The sequence below is a fragment of the Bufo bufo genome, chromosome 11 (assembly GCF_905171765.1).
Source record: "Bufo bufo chromosome 11, aBufBuf1.1, whole genome shotgun sequence".
Lineage (NCBI taxonomy): Eukaryota > Metazoa > Chordata > Amphibia > Anura > Bufonidae > Bufo > Bufo bufo.
Genome location: NC_053399.1, coordinates 11,630,575 through 11,656,114, shown reverse-complemented (window position 1 = coordinate 11,656,114; position 25,540 = coordinate 11,630,575). Strand labels below are relative to the sequence as shown.

General features: G+C 45.6%; 1 protein-coding gene across 3 annotated transcripts in view; it reads left to right on the top strand.

Annotated features, from left to right (window-relative positions):
* Positions 1-25,540, top strand: part of SAMD4A (sterile alpha motif domain containing 4A) — a 72,836-nt gene that overhangs the window by 24,623 nt on the left and 22,673 nt on the right. For all 3 annotated transcript variants that reach the window (XM_040412232.1, XM_040412233.1, XM_040412230.1), the window contains one exon: positions 23,015-23,533. In XM_040412232.1, coding sequence (XP_040268166.1) covers positions 23,015-23,533 — 519 coding nt within the window. The remainder of the gene's footprint in view (positions 1-23,014; positions 23,534-25,540) is intronic.

Sequence of the window (25,540 nt, the reverse complement as noted above, 5' to 3'; positions counted from 1 at the left end):
TGCATGTGGGGACAGCGCACGGAATGGGGGGGGGCGGGGGTTTGCAGGCATGATAATGGTGCATCAACCATGGGGTTTGTCCTGGACATTTTAGCGTGTTCTCTATTTATTGCTGTGCAGGGCAGATGAGTACAGTCAGGTTATTATACATTGGCGTTCCCCTGACCTGAGCATAGACCTCATTGCTGTCGTGTGCAATGAGCTTCTGGTCACTTTCTGCGCTCTCCTTCTGTACACAGGATCACTGCTCACTAATGGACGGTGCAGAAGGCAGCAATTTTCTGGGTTGTCTGGAGTTCATGACATTGAGTCTGTATGCAGATATTTGTAAAAAAAAAAAAAGTGCATACAATAAAACCTCTCCAGAAGACCCAGATTTTTTTTTTTTTTTTGGTTTCATTTTTTTTTCAGTTCCATCATATGCTTTGTATATATTTTGCCATCTTCTTTGAAAGCGCCACCATTTTTTCTGGCGGTCGCCCCCAAAGGGCTTTCGCTGTATCTTGTGCTATGTACACCGATCCATGGAATCAAGTGGGGTCTCCAGCATGGTGGTCCTGAGCAGAGCTGTCCCCGAGCCTCCCCACTAATATAACTTTAAGGATGGGTTGGGCGCCTAAGCTTTAGTTTGAAAGCGGGATTTTCAGCAAAAGGGTACTCTTGTCTTAGACTCCCTGTGGATATGTCCTAAATGCCTGATAGGTGCAGGTGACAACTCTGGGGCCACTATATAAGAGGTTGAAATAAACATGAATTAAAGCAGATAAAAAAAACTGGTGATATCATATCGGGCACTGCACAAGAAGTAAAAAATAAAAATAAAAAAAATAAAAAAAAAGTTGGCTCTATACATGTGCTCCTCAGGATAGGTCATTAATGTCAGATTGGTGGGGGTCGGACTGCTGGGAGCCTCATCTATCCTCTGTCTGGGGATACAGAGCTGTCCATTGGATAGTGGCTGTGCATGTTATTGCAGCTCGGCCCCGTTCACTTTGAATGCCTAGGCGCAGCTCAGACCCAATGTGACCGATGTGAGACCACCTCCTCATCAAACAGCGGATCCGAATATGTTGGCGCTATATAAATAAAGATTATTATTATTATGCCAGGAGTCAGACCCCCATCGATCAGATATTGAACAGCTTAGTCTTGGATAACCCCTTTAAGTAGTGACTAATTGTTGATTTTATTTTAGTGGGAAAAATATGAAATAAAAAATCGTATTGCAGGTTTTTTTTTCTTCCAGAAATGTCGCATTGCAAGGAATTTATCTTGTCCTTTTATGAAGTTTATTATATATTTTTTTTTTTTCCATGTGTGCACCAGAACTGGTGAAAGGGAATATTCATGTTGAAAGCTGCTTAAAGAGAACAGAACCGCTTTGTATCCAGGGTCTGGCGAGTTCTGAAGGAACGCTTTACTCAGCAAAGAAAATACAAAAACAAACACACCCTTCCTCCGTGAGAGAACGGCACAAGTAATGATCCAAAGCAGCCAGCCTCGAGATGCAGCAAAATGCGGCGACTTGTGTCTCGGGGGCGGCCGAGCGGTGTGGGTCCATGTTTTTTGATCCGGTTCCTGTTTGGAGCTACTTTCCAGAATCTTTTTAGGAATTGTTTCCCAGAAACAGGATTCATATATACTTGGGTTGTACAGTATTAGAAAAACATGTCTGCTTTCTTCAAGCATGGGTCATGTCTGTTATTGCAGGTCCACTGCAGTGTCGCACACAGCCTGATTTTCTGATCTCTGACAACCCCTTTCAGACGAGAGGGTGTCACATTGCGGACTTGCAGCTCAGCACCCTGCCTGAACTTCCAACACTGCCGGGGTCACATAGTATTAGAACCCTTACAGTTCTGGAATGTATCACATAACACTGACATAGTGCTGTCAGTGTTTTATCCAGTACATTCCAAATCAATCTAATGCTATGTGACCCCGGCAGTGCTGGAAGTTCAGGCCAGGTGCTGCGCTGAGAGTCCGCAGCGTGACACCCGCTTTTCTGAAAGGGGGGCCTAAGAGTCACCATTTTCTTGTCTATAGTCCGCATCAGTGGGCTCCAAACCTGTAGCACTTTAGCTATTGCGAGACTACAACGCCCAGCATGTCCTGGCTACTTGCAATGTGGCTTTGCAGCAGCTAGAGTGGGAAAGTCAGTTAAAGGGATTTTGTGCAAAAAAAAAAAAAGTAATGAGACATTTTGCAACTTTTTAATATACACTGCTCAAAAAAATAAAGGGAACACAAAAATAACACATTCTAGATCTGAATTAATTAAATATTCTTCTGAAATACTTTGTTCTTTACATAGTTGAATGTGCTGACAACAAAATCGCACAAAAATAAAAAAATGGAAATCAAATTTTTCAACCCATGGAGGTCTGGATTTGGAGTCACACTCAAAATTAAAGTGGAAAAACACACTACAGGCTGATCCAACTTTGATGTAATGTCCTTAAAACAAGTCAAAATGAGGCTCAGTAGTGTGTGTGGCCTCCACGTGCCTGTATGACCTCCCTACAACGCCTGTGCATGCTCCTGATGAGGTGGCGGACGGTCTCCTGAGGGATCTCCTCCCAGACCTGGACTGAAGCATCTGCCAACTCCTGGACAGTCTGTGGTGCAACGTGACGTTGGTGGATAGAGAGAGACATGATGTCCCAGATGTGCTTAATTGGATTCAGGTCTGGGGAACGGGCGGGCCAGTCCATAGCATCAATGCCTTCGTCTTGCAGGAACTGCTGACACACTCCAGCCACATGAGGTCTAGCATTGTCTTGCATTAGGAGGAACCCAGGGCCAACCGCACCAGCATATGGTCTCACAAGGGGTCTGAGGATCTCATCTCGGTACCTAATGGCAGTCAGGCTACCTCTGGCGAGCACATGGAGGGCTGTGCGACCCTTCAAAGAAATGCCACCCCACACCATTACTGACCCAATGCCAAACCGGTCATGCTGGAGGATGTTGCAGGCAGCAGAACGTTCTCCACGGCGTCTCCAGACTCTGTCACGTCTGTCACATGTGCTCAGTGTGAACCTGCTTTCATCTGTGAAGAGCACAGGGCGCCAGTGGCGAATTTGCCAATCTTGGTGTTCTCTGGCAAATAGCAAACGTCCTGCACGGTGTTGGGCTGTGAGCACAACCCCCACCTGTGGACGTCGGGCCCTCATATCACCCTCATGGAGTCTGTTTCTGACCGTTTGAGCAGACACATGCACATTTGTGGCCTGCTGGAGGTCATTTTGCAGGGCTCTGGCAGTGCTCCTCCTTGCACAAAGGCGGAGGTAGCGGTCCTGCTGCTGGGTTGTTGCCTTCCTACGGCCTCCTCCACGTCTCCTGATGTACTGGCCTGTCTCCTGGTAGCGCCTCCATGCTCTGGACACTACGCTGACAGACACAGCAAACCTTCTTGCCACAGCTCGCATTGATGTGCCATCCTGGATAAGCTGCACTACCTGAGCCACTTGTGTGGGTTGTAGACTCCGTCTCATGCTACCACTAGAGTGAAAGCACCGCCAGCATTCAAAAGTGACCAAAACATCAGCCAGGAAGCATAGGAACTGAGAAGTGGTCTGTGCTCACCACCTGCAGAACCACTCCTTTATTGGGGGTGTCTTGCTAATTGCCTATAATTTCCACCTGTTGTCTATCCCATTTGCACAACAGCATGTGAAATTGATTGTCACTCAGTGTTGCTTTCTAAGTGGACAGTTTGATTTCACAGAAGTCTGATTGACTTGGAGTTACATTGTGTTGTTTAAGTGTTCCCTTTATTTTTTTGAGCAGTGTATTTGTTTCCAATTTTCAACATTTTCAAGATCTTTGCTTGTTGTCAGTGATTGGGAACATGCATTGGTTGCATCCAGGGACTGAACATCTGTCAATCCTGTCCCATTCATGCAGATGCAGGAAAATGGAAAACTCCTTTAAACTAAATTCCCTAGTAGTGCTGCGATTAGACATTGGAGGTAATGGAAATGTCAAGTGGTTCTAGAACAAGTGGATGAGTTCTGCAAATTGGGTCTAAACATGAGCAACGGTTGTCCTCGTAGGTCACTCATAATATCTATTCCCTATTATAGGGAAGATAATGTGCAGCAGACGAGGTCAGACATATCTGTGTCCTGTCATTATGCTGTGTGTGTGTTTTTTTTTTTTTTTTTTTTTTTTTTTTTTTTTTTTAGTATGTGGCACCCTTTTTAGATTTTTTTTTTGCGTGTGCGCAGCCATGATTGTTATAGTTCCAATAGTTATTCTTCTCATAATAGTATTACTATTTAAGAAATTAACATTCATTAGAAATAGAGAATTCACTTAAAGGATAAAGAAGATTATTTAATTACACTCATCAGATGAATGTTTGGTGATTTTTGTTTAGTTATGTCGGCCTTCTTGTGGCAAAATGTAAAATTACTTTCCTATTTAACATATGGTCACCTCTCGATCCCCATTTGACACTTTACATATGGGTATAGGCTACATTTATGTATCAATTTGTCAATGCATTGCTTATCTTGTACTAATCCTGAGTCACATCCTGTATTACGGTATGCTCCAGAGCTGCACTCGCTATTCTGCTGGTGAAGTCACTGTGTACATACATTACATTACTTGTACACAGTGACTGCACCAGCAGAATAGTGAGTGCAGCTCTGGAGTATAATACAGGATGTAACTCAGGATCAGTACAGGATAAGTTATGTAATGTAGGATACAGGATAAGTAATGTATGTACACAGTGACTCCACCAGCAGAATAGTGAGTACAGCTCTGTAGCATCATAATGTATAAACTTGGGATGAGTAAAAAAGTAATGTGATCTTCTTATGTACACAGTGACTGGACATTATATGTGGGGTAATTCTACATATAATCTGTAAGGTGAATTAGTAATTTGAATCTTACAATCGATCTATAGAAAAATGTATTTACAAACATAAGACTTCTGCTATTATTCTTAGTACATATTTATGAATGAATTGCCAACAGTCTGCACTTTAGTCCAACTGGGTATTACTAGTTGAGGGTGGTGTCCCTGCACAGTCTGCCACTAGTAGCAGTGATTATATAGTGTCAGACTTTGCAGGGATATGTTCACAACGGGTAACACCCAGTTGGACTCTGTTGGTGACTGACGGCAATTAATTTATAAACTTCTAGCAGGAATAATAAAGGAATGGCCCAACATGGGATCATAAGAATAGATGCTCTGGAATTTTTACTACATGCTGAATGCAAGCGGTTACCAAACAGCTGAGGTGATGGGTTCTCTTAAAAGTGAACTCCCCCTTTAAGACACACAGCAAAGATATGTTTTGGGCTAAAAAATTGATGGAAGCTGGGACAAATGCATGAAGCTTTTATTTCCTCATCAATAAATTGTATTCCCTGCAGTATTTTTGGCTATGTCACGGAGAGTCTTTCACATGTCCTTGCTGGATGGACCTTTTGTAAGTTGATGAACTTGATAGGAAAGTAGAACAGTGCGGCCGAAGCACATGACGGGTTATACATGGGTAATAACATTAAAATAGACCACTGGAGTCCTGCCATAGAAATTTCGGCTGGCTTCTGCCTTGAAGTCGCACTGTTGTAGTCCGGGCTGCTTTGTGATGTACGGTTTGTTTCTTTACGTAACTTTTTTTTTTTTTTTTTAGTTTGCTGTTTGTGAATTTCAACAACCAATCGCCGTTTAGTGCGGGAAAGTGTTTGGAGTTGTGATTGCAAGGGCTGCAGTAACTGAGAATAGGCTATCCATGTATGATCAATGGGGGTCCAGCTACCCCTTCCCCACCAGGGATTTCTACTGATAATCAGAATAAGGGCTCATTCTGACAACCGTATGTGTTATGCGGTCCACAAAATGCACATCCGCAAAACACGGATACTGGCCAGTCTAACTGTGGACAATAATAGGACATGCTCCTATCTTTTTTTTTTGTGGGGCCACGGAACAGAAGTACGGATCCGGACCCGGCCCCGTTAAAATTAATGGGTCTGCATCTGTTCCAAAAAATTGCGGACTGGATGCAGACACATAAATACGGTCGTGTGAATGAGCCCTAAAGAGGCAGCACTGCTCTATATGGATAAGCCTTCCATTAAAAAATCTCATGCACGTGACCATATTTATTTTACGATCCGCAAAAAAAAACTGATTATTTCCATGTGCCATCCGTATTGCATCGTTTTTTTTTGGGTGGACCCATTGTAACAATGTCTGTCCTTGTCTGCAAAATGGACAAGAATAGGACATGCGGAAACGTAATGTGCACAGTCATTTCCGTTTTTTTCTTTTGCTGACTCATTGAAGTGAATGGTTCCGCATAGGGACCTGTAAAAAACAGAACGGAAACAGAAAAAATATATATGTTCGTGTGCATGAGCCACTTAGACTAGTTAGTAGTCTGTAATCATGGAGACACCTAGGAGCGGTGTATAAAAAAAAATATAAAATTTAATCAAGGCTACCTGCAACGTTGTTTTATTAAAAATTTTTGCATTGGGACAAGGCAACAAATATGTTGCAAAACTCTGCACACCCTTTAAAGGCTGTGTATACCTTCAGGGGGCAATTTTTTTTATGATAGAATTTTACTCATTTTGGCCTAAAAAAACTTTTTTCAATTGGTCTTATTAAAAATATTGAGCCGTTCTGTCAAAGTGTTAACTGTTTTTCTAGCTGTGTGAATTGTACTTTTTACTTTCACTGTCCTCTAATAAATCTTATCCCTAAAATACTAAAAGGTCATTAGACTGTAAGTCACATTCTTATTCGTAAGATAAGAAATGAGCTATAAGGAGCTGCCTGATGGAACAGAGTGAAAATTCTGATACTGCTACTAGATAAACTCTAAATGTTTATTAAACGCCAATTGAAAAAAGAATTTTTAGCTTTAAAAAGAATACAATGCAATAATAAAAAAATGTACATTGCCTTTAAATTCTAATGTTGAGTAAGTCTGAATATGAATGTGGATATTTTTTACAGTATCTTGCAGTGATCTTTTTCATATCCCCTGTGGAAAGTGTAAGGAGCTGGTTTCACTTTTGGGGAAGGTTGTTATTCCATTGGAGCAGCCAGGGAAACTGTGCTCCTTTTGTGGATGAAGAACGGAAATCCATCTCCCCTTCCTCTCTGGAAAAACAAGTTCATCTCTGCGGAGGTGACTGTTCCAGATAGCGGGCAGACACTGACTGGTCTTGTGACTGGTACACTGCTATGATCTGTGGATGTTGTACTATGTCCAAAGATGCAGCCAAAAGCAGGAGTTCCAGGTTTGTCCTCCCAAATATACAGGGTGGGCCATTTATATGGATACACCTTAATAAAATGGGAATGATTGGTGATATTAACTTCCTGTTTGTGGCACATTAGTATATGTGAGGGGGGGAAACTTTTTTCAAGATGGGTGGTGACCATGGCAGCCATTTTGAAGTCGGCCATTTTGAATCCAACGTTTGTTTTTTCAATAGGAAGAGGGTCATGTGACTCATCAAACTTATTGGGAATTTCACAAGAAAACCAATGGTGTGCTTGTTTTTAACGTAACTTTATTCTTTCATGAGTTATTTACAAGTTTCTGACCACTTATAAAATGTGTTCAATGTGCTGCCCATTGTGTTGGATTGTCAATGCAACCCTCTTCTCCCACTCTTCACACACTGATAGCAACACCGCAGGAGAAATGCTAGCACAGGCTTCCAGTATCCGTAGTTTTAGGTGCTGCACATCTCGTATCTTCACAGATAGTGAAGATACAAAGATAGTGGGGCCATTCTTCATGCCACTGGATATGCGAAATTGCTGCATGATGATGTGTTTCCCTCTTTATGCACTGAAGCTGGCACGTTCCCTGAGTTTTTCCAGCAAGATGGGGCATGCGATCAGGCACCATGTTTAAAGACCGGACCGATGACATACATGTACGTCATCAGGTGTGAAGGGGTTAATGTGATGCAGCGACAAGTCCCTGTGTAGATCTGACCTTATTGAGGCACCAGGTGGTACCTACCATATAGAAGACCGTACAGCTGCGATAGAGGTCCTAGCTGGGCCTACCCCCTGTTCTGTTAAGTCACAAGAACCTACAGTTGTGTTCAAAATAATAGCAGTGTGTTTTAAAAAAGTGAATAAAGCTCAAAATCCTTCTAATAGCTTTTATTTCCATACACACAAATACATTGGGAACACTTTTTAATCAAGGTACGCTGTTCTTCTGAACAATGTCTGGGACGACCCATTTTCCTCAGAATTTCAGAGAGAAATGCACTGTAACCGGCATGTACAACTTTTACTGCCTTCCTTCCTTAAATAAGGATAATAATTGCCACCTGTTTTTATAAAGAATGAATGACCTCACTCATTGAACTCCACACTGCTATTATTTTGAACATGCCCCTTTCAATTAATGATTCAATTACACAGAATTAGCAGCATGCATGTCATGACTGTTGGGTCTGTTGGATTTCTATTACTCTACTACACCTGCTAGTAAATTATTTGCCATGTAGATATATCATTTCTACCATAAACAGTGAGTGATCAGTTTAGTGATGTCTGACTGCTAACATTTTGAACACAACTGTATGCAGGACTCGATTCATTAGACTTGAGCATTGTTAGCAGAAGGTTAACTTGCAGTAACTGTAAAATCAGTAACTGGACCGCCATTTATAATATAGGTAGGTGTCTTCTTAAAGGGATTGTCTCATCTGAGACATTTGTGGCGCATCAATAGGACCCACACCTATCTCCAGAACGGAACCCCCGACTCCCATAGAAATGGAGAGCACACTGTTCAGGTGGGTGACAGATTGATTTCCGTTACAGGGCTCCCTCGCATCTGCTACCGTTATTTTACATAAATAACTGTATGATCGTTGGACTTTTGACTGCTGGGATTCCCCACCGGGGTCCACGCGTTCCAGGTTTGATTTAGAATGGTGGTGCACAGGTGGTGGAGTATGACGCTCAGCGGTCCTATAGATGTGAATGGAGTAGTGGTCCCATGTGCGCACTACTACTGCTCAGTCATACAAAAGACTTGGGGGGGCCACAGGCAGTGGTTGACTTACCTTGCACATGCTCAATGGTGACTGATGTCAGGAAATCAAGGAGATTGGATGAGCGTGGAGGAATCCAACAGCCTCCTTGATTTCTCTTGATTCAGTGTTGATAGGGTTAATGACCACTTCCCTTTTCTCAGCTGTTGCTCAGTGGTCATCACTTCTACACTTTATAGTCTCACCCCACCCTTCTGACTATCCGGTAGATAGCTTCATTTGGGTTTGGCTGAGATGGTGTGAGGTCGTCTCTGGTGTTCCTGTTCTTCCGGCTCTACAGAAGTTAAGTGTTGCGTTTGTTTGTATTTATTATATTCCCGGTTGTTGTATCTGGTCCTGAGACAGAGACTTCCATTCGTCCATCTGGGGAGGAATGGGTTGTCTCCGGTCCTATACTTATTCCAGGGCCTTATAGGGAAATCAGGGCCTAGGTATCCTGCTTATGAATATTCCTACCTTCAAGGTCTATTCATACTGATAGGTAGTCAGGGCCCGGATTAGGGTTGTCTAGGAGGTGACCTGTTCCTTCCCTAGTTCCCAGGCCCAGTTACTGTTCCCCTTCCCTCCTGTGTTCAGTGTGGAGTCCCCCCCCCACACTGATCGTGACACTCAACCATGTAGCAGCTTCTAAAAATGAGTTTTGTAGGTTGACGTCCATGTATGCTGCCGTCCATAAAGGTAGAGTAGCTGGTTGTGTGTGTGCTCAACCATATAGTCAATTGATTCCAAAAGGCAATACCATAGTGATGGCTACCTTCCCTTTTTGACGCACACAATTTTGGTACTGGGGGCTCCGTATCACTTGAATCCCACATTTTCGTGAAGCCGGTTTCCTACAGCTGTGTAGAAATGCGTCGGCCGCCAATCCATAATCTGAATGGTGCCCTGTAAACAGTTATTGTGTTTTTTTTTATTTTTTTTTTATAGCTTGTTCATTCAGTTTATTTTTACAGCTAAGTGTGCCGTAGGTCATGGAAGGAAATCTGCTGCAGTTCAAAAAGCTTTTGTCTGGTTACGGGAAACTCTGGCCTCATTTCAATAAAAAATATGATACAGGATTAGTAAAACATGGCTGCTTTCTTCCAAAAACAGCGCCACCCCTTCCCACAGGTTCTGTGTGGTATTGCAACTCGACCCTATTCACTACAGTGGAACCTATCTGCATTACCCAGTGGACCACACCTGCCTATGAATGGCGTCTGGTGTGTTCGCTTGGCTCTGTTAAAGTATATGGGACTGAGCTGCAATACCACACCCAGCCTGTGAACAGGGGTGGCGCTATTTTTGAAAGAGAGCAACCCATCTAATTCTTGACATTATAAAACATTGATCAATGAACGGATCAGTCAGGCACCCATGAGAAGTAGTGCCTCGGTTGGCCTTGGGTATGCCTCCTGCTGCCTCGCTTGACACCAGCGACTTGGTACGGGCAAGAGTAACGCTTCCTTGGAGGGAGAAGGTCAGGGACAATGGTTGAACTAATGGGAGCCACCATATGATCGTTCTTGGTAAATTAGGGACAAATAGACCCAGTCCTCAGAAACGCCCCCCCAAACCACACAGGGACACCAATTTATGAGTGGGGCTTAGATAAATCCCGCCTGTTTTTGGCCCGTTACAGCCTGATCTTTCAGGGGCTGTCTTTGAAAATTAGAGCTTATGCACATGTGATTGCAACCGCTGCTCCTCTGACTTGAACTGACTGTATCATAGTAAATTGATGCACTACCCCGGAATAGGGCACTTGCAAAATTGCTTTTTGTTTAATGTTCTGATGTATTGTATTACCCATATAGTTATGTATGGATTAGTCAGGGTTAACGATCCTGACTCTACCCTCTAGGAGGCTAGGAGTTGGACCTAGGTCCGCCCTTAGTTTTCGGATAGTCTAGTGTTCATCATCTGCTCACTCCTCAGAAGACTAAGCCAACATCCCGTAGAATCACTTTCTCTGAGACATTTGCATCAAGAAAGCAGTCTCTACTCCTCCACAGTACTCCAGACGGAGAAGGAAAGAACTAGAATCTGCATGGCCGAGCACTGGAGACAGTCAGTAAGTATACGCTGTTTAAAGGGAACCTGTCACCGGGATTTTATGTATAGAGCTGAGGACATGGGCTGCTAGATGGCCGCTAGTACATCCGCAATACCCAGTCCCCATAGCTCTGTGTGCTTTTATTGTGTAAAAAAACCCAGATTTGATACATATGCAAATTAACCTGAGAGGAGTCAGGGACAGGACTCATCTCCGGTTAATTTGCATATGTATCAAATCGTTTTTTTTACACAATAAAAGCACACAGAGCTATGGGGACTGGGTATTACGGATGTGCTAGCGGCCATCTAGCAGCCCATGTCCTCAGCTCTATACACAAAATCCCGGTGACAGGTTCCCTTTAAGGCTGATGGAGACTTTATTGCCACTGTCCTGTGTCCCTCAGCCTGGGAAATACAGACAAGTTTTGCAAGAAGTTTATTGCCAGCCTTAGGTTGAAGGAAGGAGTACCACATCCCCATCATTGCTCAAGTCCATACACTGCACTGTGTTTGATACTGTCAGATGTACTACAACTCCCATTCGGCACCTAAGTAGAGAGAGACTTGTTTATTTTCTACCACTGGCCTGGTTACTGACTTCAGCACCATACGCCGGCCGCAGCACCTAAATCTCCTGCCTTGCACCCCTACCACCAAGGGCACCCCAACTACCATCAGACAGGAGCCTCAATGTTAGGGCGTGCCCGAATATCACTGCCACTGCGATAACTGTTGCAGCCAGAGCCACTACCACTCCCATCCTCTGCTCCTCCCAGGCCACAGCATTATGATACAGTCAGTTTGTATTTGATCGTGGGGCTATTGCAGTGTACTCGCATGATGATATGAGCACAGTACAATAGCCCCACAATCAGATAGAGACCGACTGGTCGGGTCAGGAGATGCTGCCGCCGCCACACAGACCATGTTTCCTGGGCCTATGACGGTCGTGTGCATGAGCACTTGGGGACAGTCCCTGCAAATTCGGGATTGTTGGCAACTGTGCTTCTGGAATGGAGGAGGAGACTCCCGGAGAGATTAGTATGGAGCCCACCCATGTGATGACATAATGGCAACACATCACGTGACTGTGGTGACATCACTACAGATGGATGGCTTTGTAATGTGGCTTACATCTTCCCATTGGCAGAAAGATTTGGATTTACGGAGTCTCTTAAATTGAATTTACAGAACTTTTGGGTGGGTTTTGTAAACTTATAACATTGCATTTCTGTATATTTAATGCAATACCTGTAATGGGGGGGCCCCAACCTACCATGCGCCATTTATAACACTGGTCGTCTTATGTGGCCTTTTGGGCTCTAGGAGCGGGTTGTGACTGCCTATAAGGGTCTATCCTACCCCTTCTGCCCATAAGGGTCTATCATAAAATAACACATGCATCTCCCGGTGGAATCGGTATAATCCAGGCCGCCGCTGACATTGCAGGAATACAAATGTTCGGATGAATCATGGGAAATCTATTTCATGAACAGCTGTGGCTGAGGGCCCATCCCTGCTTGATGGATAAAAATGGAAATGCTCTTCTGCAGGATTTCTTCAGTTCTGTATTTTTTCCTTCTACATCACAGTCTGGAAAAAAAGGCATAATATTTGTGTCTACAAAGACACTACAGTGTGGGGTCAGAGACTACTGAGATGGTCTGGTCCAAGGTGTACGGTGAGGGGGTCGACACTGCTGAGATGGTCTGGTCCGAGGTGTACGGTGAGGGGGCCGACACTGCTGAGATGGTCTGGTCCGAGGTGTACGGTGAGGGGGCCGACACTGCTGAGATGGTCTGGTCCGAGGTGTACGGTGAGGGGGCCGACACTGCTGAGATGGTCTGGTCCGAGGTGTACGGTGAGGGGGGCCGACACTGCTGAGATGGTCTGGTCCGAGGTGTACGGTGAGGGGGCCGACACTGCTGAGCTGAGATGGTCTGGTCCTAGGTGTACGGTGAGGGGGCCGACACTGCTGAGATGGTCTGGTCCTAGGTGTACGGTGAGGGGGCCGACACTGCTGAGATGGTCTGGTCCTAGGTGTACGGTGAGGGGGCCGACACTGCTGAGATGGTCTGCTCCGAGGTGTACGGTGAGGGGGCCGACACTGCTGAGATGGTCTGGTCCGAGGTGTACGGTGAGGGGGCCGACACTGCTGAGCTGAGATGGTCTGGTCCTAGGTGTACGGTGAGGGGGCCGACACTGCTGAGATGGTCTGGTCCTAGGTGTACGGTGAGGGGGCCGACACTGCTGAGATGGTCTGGTCCTAGGTGTACGGTGAGGGGGCCGACACTGCTGAGATGGTCTGCTCCGAGGTGTACGGTGAGGGGGCCGAGACTGCTGAGATGGTCTGGTCCGATGTGTACGGTGAGGGGGCCGACACTGCTGAGATGGTCTGGTCCGAGGTGTACGGTGAGGGGGCCGACACTGCTGAGATGGTCTGGTCCGAGGTGTACGGTGAGGGGGCCGACACTGCTGAGATGGTCTGGTCCGAGGTGTACGGTGAGGGGGCCGACACTGCTGAGCTGAGATGGTCTGGTCCTAGGTGTACGGTGAGGGGGGCCGACACTGCTGAGCTGAGATGGTCTGGTCCGAGGTGTACGGTGAGGGGGCCGACACTGCTGAGATGGTCTGGTCCTAGGTGTACGGTGAGGGGGGCCGACACTGCTGAGATGGTCTGCTCCGAGGTGTACGGTGAGGGGGCCGACACTGCTGAGATGGTCTGGTCCGAGGTGTACGGTGAGGGGGCCGACACTGCTGAGCTGAGATGGTCTGGTCCTAGGTGTACGGTGAGGGGGCCGACACTGCTGAGATGGTCTGGTCCTAGGTGTACGGTGAGGGGGCCGACACTGCTGAGATGGTCTGGTCCTAGGTGTACGGTGAGGGGGCCGACACTGCTGAGATGGTCTGCTCCGAGGTGTACGGTGAGGGGGCCGAGACTGCTGAGATGGTCTGGTCCGATGTGTACGGTGAGGGGGCCGACACTGCTGAGATGGTCTGGTCCCAGGTGTACGGTGAGGGGGCCGACACTGCTGAGATGGTCTGGTCCGAGGTGTACGGTGAGGGGGCCGACACTGCTGAGATGGTCTGGTCCGAGGTGTACTGTGAGGGGCCCGACACTGCTGAGATGGTCTGGTCCGAGGTGTACGGTGAGGGGGCCGACACTGCTGAGATGGTCTGGTCCGAGGTGTACGGTGAGGGGGCCGACATTGCTGAGATGGTCTGGTCCGAGGTGTACGGTGAGGGGGCCGACACTGCTGAGATGGTCTGGTCCCAGGTGTACGGTGAGGGGGCCGACACTGCTGAGATGGTCTGGTCCCAGGTGTACGGTGAGGGGGCCGACACTGCTGAGATGGTCTGGTCCCAGGTGTACGGTGAGGGGGCCGACACTGCTGAGATGGTCTGGTCCCAGGTGTACGGTGAGGGGGCCGACACTGCTGAGATGGTCTGGTCCCAGGTGTACGGTAAAGCTCCTGGGTCCTGATATGTCTTCTGTGGCCTCTGATCCTCTTTGTGCGCCAGGGCCTTGCAACCTCTGCACCCCCTATAGCTTTTCTCTGGAACAATCTGCAACTAAAATATCTGTTTACCAGCGAGACGTGAGCTTATCAGTTGCATTTGTGCCTGAGGGCCAAAATCTCCATGGAGTCGAAATTTTTATTAATTTCATTTTTTTTTTGTATTTTATTATTGCTCCTCCGTTTTTAATTCAGACCGTTTTCAAGTGATCCGGAGACATCGCTTTCTGTATGCGGGTCTCCATCTGACGCTCCTTGCTCAGAGGGACCCGTGCACTTGCCTGCAGAAGTAGCATTTGGTTGCCATAGCAACGCAGTGTCCGCCGTTGAGCGTCTCTATAGGATGTCGCTTAGCAATGTTTCCTGACCCAGCTGCCTCGCTCACATGATCGTTCCTTCGGTAAGGGGCAGCGGTCCTCTACAAGAAATCAAGTACCTCTTTGAAAAGGCAAAAAAAATAATACACAAAAATAAAAGTTTAATAAAGTAAAAAAATGTAAACGTGTACATTTTACATTAGTTGTTACGTATTACTATGAGTTCTGCCTATTTTTTATTTTTATTTATTCTTATTTACAAGACTGTCTAAAAATGTGTAAAATCACCCGATGTCCCAAAACGCTGACCTCGCCAATCCGTTTCCGTTGCTCCTTCATTAGAAGCGGGATGGTGATTTAAAATTGAAAGAATGTGGCTGACCAGCGTCATTTTGGGATCTTTCGAGGCTGTGCGGAAACTCCTGCATTCTTAAGTCCTGCTCGTGCGGTGTGCCAGCACATTCTTACGCTGTGAGATACTCGAGGCGGTGATTTGTGTGTCATACCCCAGAGAATAGAGGCTGAAAATAAAGTACTATTTAAACTTTTTTTTTTTTCATTCTGCCTCCTCCATGGATGTTACCACCAGTGGAAAATATTGCTTCGAGCATTCATTTGTTCTGAGGGAAGAATTGGTGAAAAAAAAAAAAGTTATGTTTTGAGGTTTTCCAAATGTTACTCATCCCTCTAAAATAGATTTGAAGTCAACCATGGCTCTGCCCAGTGGGGGACAGGGATAGAGTAGTTTGCGAACATTAGATACAAAAGTAATGGGCGAACGTCCAGCCCTACAGAGGATTACAATGCATTAGTCAAAGTTGCTACATGGATGAAATGGACAATATTGTTAATTTTTTATTTATTTTTTAATCCTGAGCAGAATGTTGTTGAGCCTAAGGGCTCATGCACACAAATGTTGTTTTGGTTCCGCATCCGAGCCACTTTTTTTTTTTTTTTTTTGGACACTGGACCCATTCATTTCAGTGGTGGGGCTGCGAAGATGTGGACAGTACACCATGTGTTGTTCCATTCCGCGTAACAAAACAAAAAATAGAACCTGTCCTATTCTTGTCCATTTTGCGGACAAGAATAGGCATTTCTATTATGGGCGGCCCGTTCTGTTCTACAAATCAGAGGAGTGCACAAGGACGGCATCTGTGTTTTGCGGATCTGCAATTTGCTGACCGCAAAACACACGTGCGGTTGTGTGCATGAGCCCTTAGGCTGGAATCGCACATGCAGTTTTTGTTTTTTTTTGTTTGTTTTTTTAATGTAGCATTTTGTGCACCAAAGCCTGGAGTAAATACTAAAGAAATGGGAAATATAAAGGAAGGACTGAGGGGTTACGGCCTCTGAGAAAAGACTTTCCACAGCGTATTTTCCGCCGCAGATTCCAAATATGCAAAGAATCCGCGGCAGAATCACATCGCCTGTACCCCCTGTGATGTCACTTCCTCTGTAGAGGAGTATGGGGAAATACATTGGAGCAAAAATTGGCATTAATTGTCTATGGCAGAAAAAAAGCAAAAAACGATGGATGTCAATGGGACAAAAACACAGACAATGAGGGGAAAAAAATATCATCTGCTCAAAAGCTGTGATTGTGAAAAGAAAAAAAAAAAAAACACACCATTGACCCAAAAAGTGAACCTCAAGGGTCAAAAAAACATAATTACAAACTGCTTTAAGCTAAATTTGACTGTGCTGAAAGCCATTTTTTTTTGCCACGTTTATCACCTCTTCCTATTGTAGAAGGCAGCCATTTTTTGCGGTTCTCGTTTAGTCACAGAGTCGCTCAGTCTTTACACTAGGGCAGAGCCCCTGCTTTCTCCTCCTCCTGGGTTTGCACTAAATTCAATGAGGAGCTTTATGGTAGGTGTATGGCTGTAGGTGCAGGTGCCTGGGTGCGAGGAGGACTCCCCGGCCCTTCCTATTTGGCTCTGTTATATATGACCGTCGGATATATGATGTGTACAGACAGATGCGCAGTAAAGGGCAGCCGACCCCTCCTATGGGAGGGCGTGATGCTTCCTTTCATGAATCCAGACTGAAAAATTTGGAATCGTAAATCTATTTCCAAGGAACTTTTTCTGGCTTCCTGTATTTGTAGTCCCGTGGAGTTATCATACAGTTTACAGACCAGTGTAAGCGCACCGACCTTTGAACTTGCATCCACCAAGTGCTGCGCCGTCCCTGCTACTGTGTTTTATCCTGACGCCGTGCAGGGAGACAACTGGGCGGAGCAGTAAGTAGTCCTGACCTCTGTGGTCTGGTGCGGGGAAGTTAATCCTCTGCCCTGTAGTTTTTTTTTCTTATTCCTGACGGGGGCGCCCTTTTAGGTCGCCATTGCAGTTTCAATATTAATTATCCCACTCGATGAGCCCACGCGGTTTTGTTACGGCGCGGAATTGGCCTTTTTGTTGAGGTGCCATCGTCCCACACAGATGCTCTTCTTCTCTCGTTGAACTGCATTTAACCCAAGAGCAAAGCACATCCGTGTAATTGGATGAGGAAAGCATGGCCGTGTCTCTTGATTTAGCAGGCGCATGATGGGCGTACCAAAAATATCTTCGCTGCGGGATCAAGTCCAAAGATTCGGAGGAGAGGAATGTGCGATCCTCACTATGTCCAACATGTAGAAGGCTCAGCGGTGGCTGGGCGTTACGACAGCTCGCTCTTACAACTGGGAGTTTTTACTGACTCCTTAACCCTTTCTTGAAAGAGTCCTAAAGAAATATAAATATGAAGACCATCCAAGAAAGTGCCTGTCTATTGGGTCCAGATTTATCAGGGTGCACCTAGTCTTTCTGCTGCCTGAGGTGAAAACTGAAACTGCGTCCCCCCCCCCCCCCCCATGCCAATTTCTTAACCTAACCCCTCAGCCACAATGAAAGCGCTCATTGCCCGTGGCCCTTCCGCCAAGGGACCTGAAGCAGCTGGAAATGGGGCAGTGGCAGAGGAACAGGTGGACTGCAGACAAGGGAGGGTTGTGTTTTTTAATTTTTATATTTACATTTCAATGTTGTTCCATTCCGTGGCCCTGCAACAAAGAGAGAGCGGACAAGAATAGGCGTTTTCAATATAGCATCGGCCATATGTGGGCTGAAAACCAATGCGGAACGCACACGGCCGGTATCCACACAATGAGGACCACAAAATACTTACAGATGTGTGAACGCACCCGAATAGTCAGTCTGCTTCTGATTATGGCCAGGTTTCAATCGATGAACGTAAACATCATTCCCCCCCCCCCCCCCCCCCCCAATTTATTGACAATAAGCAGAGAGATGATTTGAAATATGAAGTATATTAGGAAGCTACAGATGTTTTAGTGGTGCAGTGTTTAATGTGGACCTGTCGGCAGGATCAACCCTTGTAAACCCTTTTAAAGCATGCACAGTACAACTGATGAATCGGTCCTTCCTGTGCATGTGCAGAAATTGGTGCGCAGCACCGTACTGCTGCTACAGGGCTGGGTGAGAGGAGGCTTATGGCTAGCCATCTCAATTGAACCCTTAATTTAGAAGAGAAGTAGGATTTTCACCATCCAGATGGGGTCGGTCCTGCTGACTATCGCGGTCTGATTCAAGACTGTTGATCCTGCTGACAGGTGCTCATTAAAGGCCATCAGATTTGTCCCTATGACACCGGCTGACCTGTTACATGTGCACTTGGCAGCTGAAGGCGTCTGTGTTGGTCCCATGTTCATATGTGTCCGTAATGCTGAGTTTGTGAGGTTCACACTACAAACTGCAGAGCGCGCGGCAGCTGTAGAGAGAGCAGAGCCTCTAGGTGTAATGGCAACGCCCCCATTGCTCCTAGAGTCTAATTTACATATACTAAAACTCAGCAATGCGGGCACATACGAACATGGGACCAACACAGACGCCTTCAGCTGCCAAGCGCACATGTAACAGGTCAGCCGGAGTCATAGGGAAAAATCTGCTGACAGATGCCCTTTAAAGAGCACCTGTCAGCAGGATCAACCGCATTGAGCCAGACATACTGCCTGATAGGGTTGATCCTGCTGATTATCATGATGTAAAGGTGCATTTGGAGGCAGTGACATGCTACTAGAATACATGAGATGTCCTGGGTGTGCAACTCTTACGTGGAAGGACTAGCTGAGGATGGCGTACAAAAGGTCATCAGACTTGCAAAAAAAAATAAAAAATTAGGGTCACATTTATTTATATTTATCAACTTTTTTTTTTTCTTTTTTAAATCGATCACCATTTTATAGTTGGACACGTTACGTATACGTGTAAAGTGACCTTAATACACATCCGCAGACTTCCCAATGTGCCTGACCACCCCCCCCCCCGCTACCGTATTGGGCAGCCTGGCGTTAAAACCTGCCTTGGTGGCCGCCGACTCGCCGAGGTTTTCCACTGAATGTCACTCAGTTTTGTCTACTTTCCCTTGTTTTTGTTGTCGTCTGTGGGTGTGTTTTTTTTTTTTTTTTTTTTTTTTCCGTCCTGAGCTCACCAGAAAAAACAGAAGAAAATCTGGAGGCCGCGTTTTGATCCGAGATTTGCATTGGCAGGTTAAAAAGAGGAGTATTATGCTCCAGAAGAAAAAAATCTCTATTTAGCTGCGAGAGACGCACAGCGGCCAAGTCAAACGGACAAATCTAATTTAGAAGGGGTTACTGCAGTTTGTGGCGACGGTTCCTTGCTAAACTGAGCGGCCAGTCATACGGCGGAGACGTAGGCCGGTCACATGGATGCACGGGAAAGGTGGTATTTTTGGATGAATGTTCTTTCCCACTGAGGGTGAGGAAAACCACACATTTTACATCTGCGACGGTTTCAAGATTTCACGTCACCGGATTTGCATTTAGCGCCGTAGTCGTGCCAATCTTGTATTTGGCGGCCAGATTTGGCACGGTATTTCAAGATCTGTGTTTGGGTCCCATGTTTAAGCCTTACATGTGCCATATACACAAAGATAGGCTTCCGGCGTGGACTTGCAGCTCCATTCACCCGACTGAGGCTGAAAGAGGGTCTTTTTGGTAAAAGTTTTGGAGACATAGGCCTATATTGTAGCGAACTCCAGAGCCTTCCGTCTGAGAACTACCGCGTGAAGTCCTTGCGACGTATACCTCTGACCAGGGGCGTAGCTATAGGGGGTGTAGAGGTAAGGCCCCTTTTCACACGGGCGAGATTTCCAAAATCGCAAGCAAGTGCGGATGCGGTGCAATTTTCACGCAATTTTGCTAGGAGACGATCAGGATGGAGACCCGATCATTATTATTTTCCCTTATGACATGGTTATAAGGGAAAATAATAGCATTCTGAATACAGAATGCATAGTACAATAGGGCTGGAGGGGTTAAAAAAAATTAAAAATTATTTAACTCTCGTTAATCCACTTGTTCGCAAAGCCGGCTTCTCTTCTGTCGTCTTCTTTGCTGTGCACAAGAAAAAGGACCTGTGGTGACGTCACTGCGCTCATCACATGGTCCGTCACATGATCCACCACCACGGTAAAAAACAAAGATCATGTGATAGACCATGTGATGAGCGCAGTGACATCATCAAAGGTCCTATTCCTCAAAGAAGACAGAAGAGATGCTGGCTGCGCGAACAAGTGGATTAAGGTGAGTTAAATTATTTTTTTATTTATTTTTAACCCCTCCAGCGCTATTGTACTATGCATCATGTATTCAGGATGCTATTATTTTCCCTTATAACCATGTTATAAGGGAAAATAATACAATCTACACAACACCTAACCCGAACTTCTGTGAAGAAGTTCGGGTCTGCGTACCAAACATGCCGATTTTTCTCACGCGCGTGCAAAACGCATTGCAATGTTTTGCACTCGCGTGGAAAAACCATGCATGTTCCCGCAACGCCCGTGTGAAACCAGCCTAACGGTCGCTACCAGGCCTCTGAGCTTGAGGGGGCCCAAAAACCCTTGTGCCGCATAAGAAGACACTGGTATTATAGAAAGTGTATGCTGGTCAAGTTACACCTTTGGCTGGAGGGAAGGGGTTAGGTCAAGAATTTGAGTTGCCATTTAAATTTTTGCCCCTGGCCAGAAAGCACTGAGGGAAGGGGGGTCCAAGCTGAACTCTTGCACCAGGGCCCATGAGCCTTTAGCTACACCCCTCCCTCTGACAGAAGGTGATTGAGGACCCCCTGTTAACCCAGTGTTCCCAGGTAAGGCCATAGGTAAGTGGCTTTAGTATTCTCCATTCAAGCCCATGGAAGTTGGGGAAAGACCTGACTAGTCGAGTGCCCATCTGGCAGAAAAGTCCCCGTCTGTGATTTTTATATTATTTTTTTTGGGCCAGTTGCCACCCCAGGTCTCGAGGCCTTGGGAAATGGAGCCACACCGTAAACAATAAGGCAAGCTGTGCAAAACGGAGCTGGGCTGTGATTGGCTGCTATGGGCAGCAAAGATGGCTTCTCAGTTTCATGTGTATGTCCTATTATTTTAATTTTATTTAGGGTATGGAGCTGCCCTTGGGGTTGCATTATACAAATGTGAGGTTCTGGCTTGATAACCTTCGCAGGGCAAAGCGTTTGATTGTCTCTTCCAAGCTGTGTACAGGGCAGAAGGTTCTGTCTTCAGAATCGCCGTTGTCTTCTCCTCCGATCGGTTGCCTGTTACAGCCGTCCTGATTGACGATTTTACCATCTGTCCGCTCCCGCTATGCTGCGCCCAGCGTCTCGTGGGCGTTCACTTGACATGTTGTATTTGTTGGATACATCAATATTTATCCCTGAAAACTTCTGTTGTGATCGCATCCACGCGTTTTGGGATTTCTCTGGATCACCGCAGAATGAAAGCCTGGCTTGGCCAATTTTGCTAAAAAAAAATAATTTTTATTTATTAGGCAGTCGATGGGATTCTGCGGGCATTATTTGCCTTCTCCATATCCTATGAATGTTTTAAATGTATTTATTTTATTTTATTTTTAAAAAAATAGAAAATATATAATGACCATGCGGTGCCCACGTAACACAGCCATATAGTTCCAAAAAACCACATGCCATTCAATGATCTATTATTGCTTCTCACACAACCATATAGTTTCTGCATAATTACATATAGCAAATAGAAAACCGTACAATATGGTGCCAAAATAATACCGCTATACAGTGCTCTGGTAATAAAGCTGTAGGTTGTGTTCACACATCGTATAAGAATAATAATAATAATAATCCAAAGAGCATTTCTCTGGTGGCAGAAATGAGTCTGTGCTCAGGGGCGTAACTGTAATTCATAGGGCCCCATAGCAAAATAAGATGGGGCCCCCACCACCTAGTGTAAGAAAATTAAGAGCAGCATAAGAAACGATCTAGCACCATAGCAAAAGTCGCCATTTAGTTGTTCAATACAAAAAGGTACAACGTTCTTGCACCTGATTGGGCCCCCCAAACCCTGGGCCCCATAACCAGTGCTAAGGCTATAGTTGGGGTTAATTAGTTAGTTTGCACAGCCCCTGATCCACACAGGGATTAGCCCCATTGTCATCTGGTTCTGCGGCAAATAAGTGACATGCCAGTTATTTGCTGCCAGTTGAAATTTTTGATGCATAAACTCCAGTCACTTGCATTGGGGTCAGATTTTATTGGCTTTAATGTGGATTTTGCCAAAATCTGGGTCAAATGTGAATATAGTCATACAGTCCTAATAATACAACTTGGACAGGATGGTGGAGACCCAAGAACAATTGCCTGTCCCATAATACAGCCCCATACTGCAGCTCCTCTACTTAAAGAGTTAAATAGGTTTATACTTCATTATACTCTATTCACAGCCAAAGCTGCATTCAACGTTTTTTTTTTTCTTGTTTGTTTGTTTTTTACTGCCATATAGAGTCCATTAAGACTATGCTGTGATTGGAGGATGTAGCACCAGGATGCTGATCGGACTGAATCCAAGAGTCCTGGTTTAATTTTAACGTATAGCTTTATTCAATTTTTTTATTTGTGGATTTTATTTTTTTGTTTTTTAATGTTGATCATCCTTTAGATAATTTAAAAATACTGAAAAATTAGATGCAAGAAGAAAAAAAAAAATTGGCTGATTTTGTATTTTCCTGTTCCCTTTCAGCAATCATTAACCAGTGGCAACAGGAATCCAAGGACACGGTGATCTCTCAGCTTTTAACCCACCTGCCTTTACTAAAGCCCGGGAACATGGACGCCAAGGTGGAGTACATGAAGTTGCTGCCGAAACTGTTGGCTCATTCGATAGAACACAACCAGCACATAGAGGAGAGCCGTCAGCTGTTGTCGTACGCCTTGATACACCCGGCCACGTCATTGGACGACAGGAGCGCTCTGGCAATGTGGCTGAATCACTTGGAGGACCGTACGTCGGGGAATTTTGGTACCCAGGGGCGCTGTCGATCAGACTCTTTGGATTATGGGCAAATGCATTACTACCACCAAAGACAGAACTCGGACGATAAGCTGAACGGCTGGCCGAATTCTCGCGACTCCGGGATCTGCGTCAGTTCCTCTAACTGGCAGGACAAGAACGTCAGCTGTGAGAACGGACATTTGCCCCTGTACCCCTCTTCCTCTGTCTCTACAACCATCAATGCGATTGGAACAAACACAAGCACAAGTAAGTCGGCTGATACTGCTTATTTTTGAAATTGTAAAAATTTTCATATAATTTGCTTTAAAAAAAAACTGCAAAAAAACAAAGTCAGATCAGACTACGCAAGCTTTGTAGTCTGTAACCACGGAAACCTATAGGTATGCAGAGGAGATGCACAAATTGTTACATTTATAATCTATGAGTTACAAAGTAGCTAGTCTTCAGAGCTCCTTGAAGGGAAATTTCCATCTCGTATTGCTAGGATATGTCATCAATGTCAGGTAGGTGGGGGCCTGGGATCTCCAGAACGGGTCACCCCAAAGTGAAGGGGAGATCACTGCGCATTTTTGGCCACCCTCCACTGTGCATGCGCAGTACGCTCTCCTCCTTCCCTTGGGGGCCCAGTTTCTTGAGATGGCAGCAGGTCCCAGAGGTGGGACTCATACATATCTGACATTTAATGCCGTGACCTCGCGATATGCCATCAATGTCTGAGGTGGGACAGCTCATTCAGTTGGCTGTAGTGTTTTGCAGTGCGCAAATTGCGGATCCGCAAAACACTGACACAGGCCCTGTGCTTTCTGCATTTTGCGGACCACGCACGGCCGGCACTATGATAGAATTGACTATTCTTGTCCGTGATTGCGGAAAAGAATAGGACTTTCTCTATCTATCTTGTGGGCTACGTAACGGAACTACGGATGTGGGCAGCACATGGAGTGCTGTCCGCAACTTTTGCAGCCCCATTGAAATGAATGGGTCCGCACACGTTCCTCAAAATTGCTGTCGTCTGAATGAGCCCTTAATATAGTGGTACCGAACCTATGGCTCCTCAGCTGCTGAAAAACTGCCATTCCCAGCATACAGAACATGCTGGGAATTGTAGTTTTGCTGCAGCCCGGAACCCAGTTGGATTGACACAACAGAGTGCCAATGGATCCTACGGTGGGCCAAGGTTCTGACACGATAATGGGGTCGAAAAGGTCTAGCAGATGACAAACTCTAATAGCAAGTTCTTGGCTCCAAAGTCAAGTTCTCTTTAAGACCTGAACCCATTTTGGATCTATTAGACCTTACGATGATGGCATATAATTTAAAGCGGACGTGTTTTGCGCAGGTTGGGGGTGTGGGCTCAGCATGATTTCATTTTGCACGCCCATGTTACCCCAGTTCTGAGCAAAAAAAAAAAGTTAAATTACAGCCCTAATAAATAATGACGACATGAAACAATTTCATATGATGGAGTGTAGTACCTGCGTGCAGCCTGTAGATGTCACTATCATGGCTGCTTCATACCTGATACAACCCAAAGTGGATCCTGCAGTAGTCTGAACACGGACGTAATGAAGTGAAGGTAAAGCTCTATTCTGTCGGGGCACAGTCACATCATTCTGCAGGCTTGGACGGGCTGAGGAGCTTCGGCAACCGTTCCAGAATGATTGATGAAATTTGGGTCTGGCGTTAAAAACTGCGCTTACAGATTCAGTGAACTGTGCACGAAGGAGGGCGACGTATCGTAAATAAAGGTTTCCATTAAGCTCTTGAGAAGCCTCCGCTGTGTTTTACCTCCCCGTTATCTGGAATCTCACTAGGTCTTGGCTCCATATTTCAAGCGCAGATTTAATTAGAGCGCCTAGAACAGTTTACTGTACGCTTGATGACCGTATTGGATTGTTCGGTGGATTTTATAGCGTCTGCCTGCTTGGATTTTGCTTGTTTTCATATGAGATTGGCGTCCAATAATTTGACAACTCTACTGGCCAATACATGTGTAAAAAAAAAATTTGCACCCCCCCCCCCCCAATCCTTCCTCTCGTGTATCATGGTGACCGATGATTAAACAATACCCATCGCCACTCCTGACGCATCTGCTTTAGAAAAGAATTCAGCAGTAAAGGCGTTATCCCATCTCGCCGTTCAACTTCTAACAGGAATAATAGAGGAATATGGAAGCAGGTTTGCTTGTTCTGCTACGCCGTTTTATGTAGCTCCCGTTCACTGCAATGGGAGTTAACAACGAGCGCCGGCCCG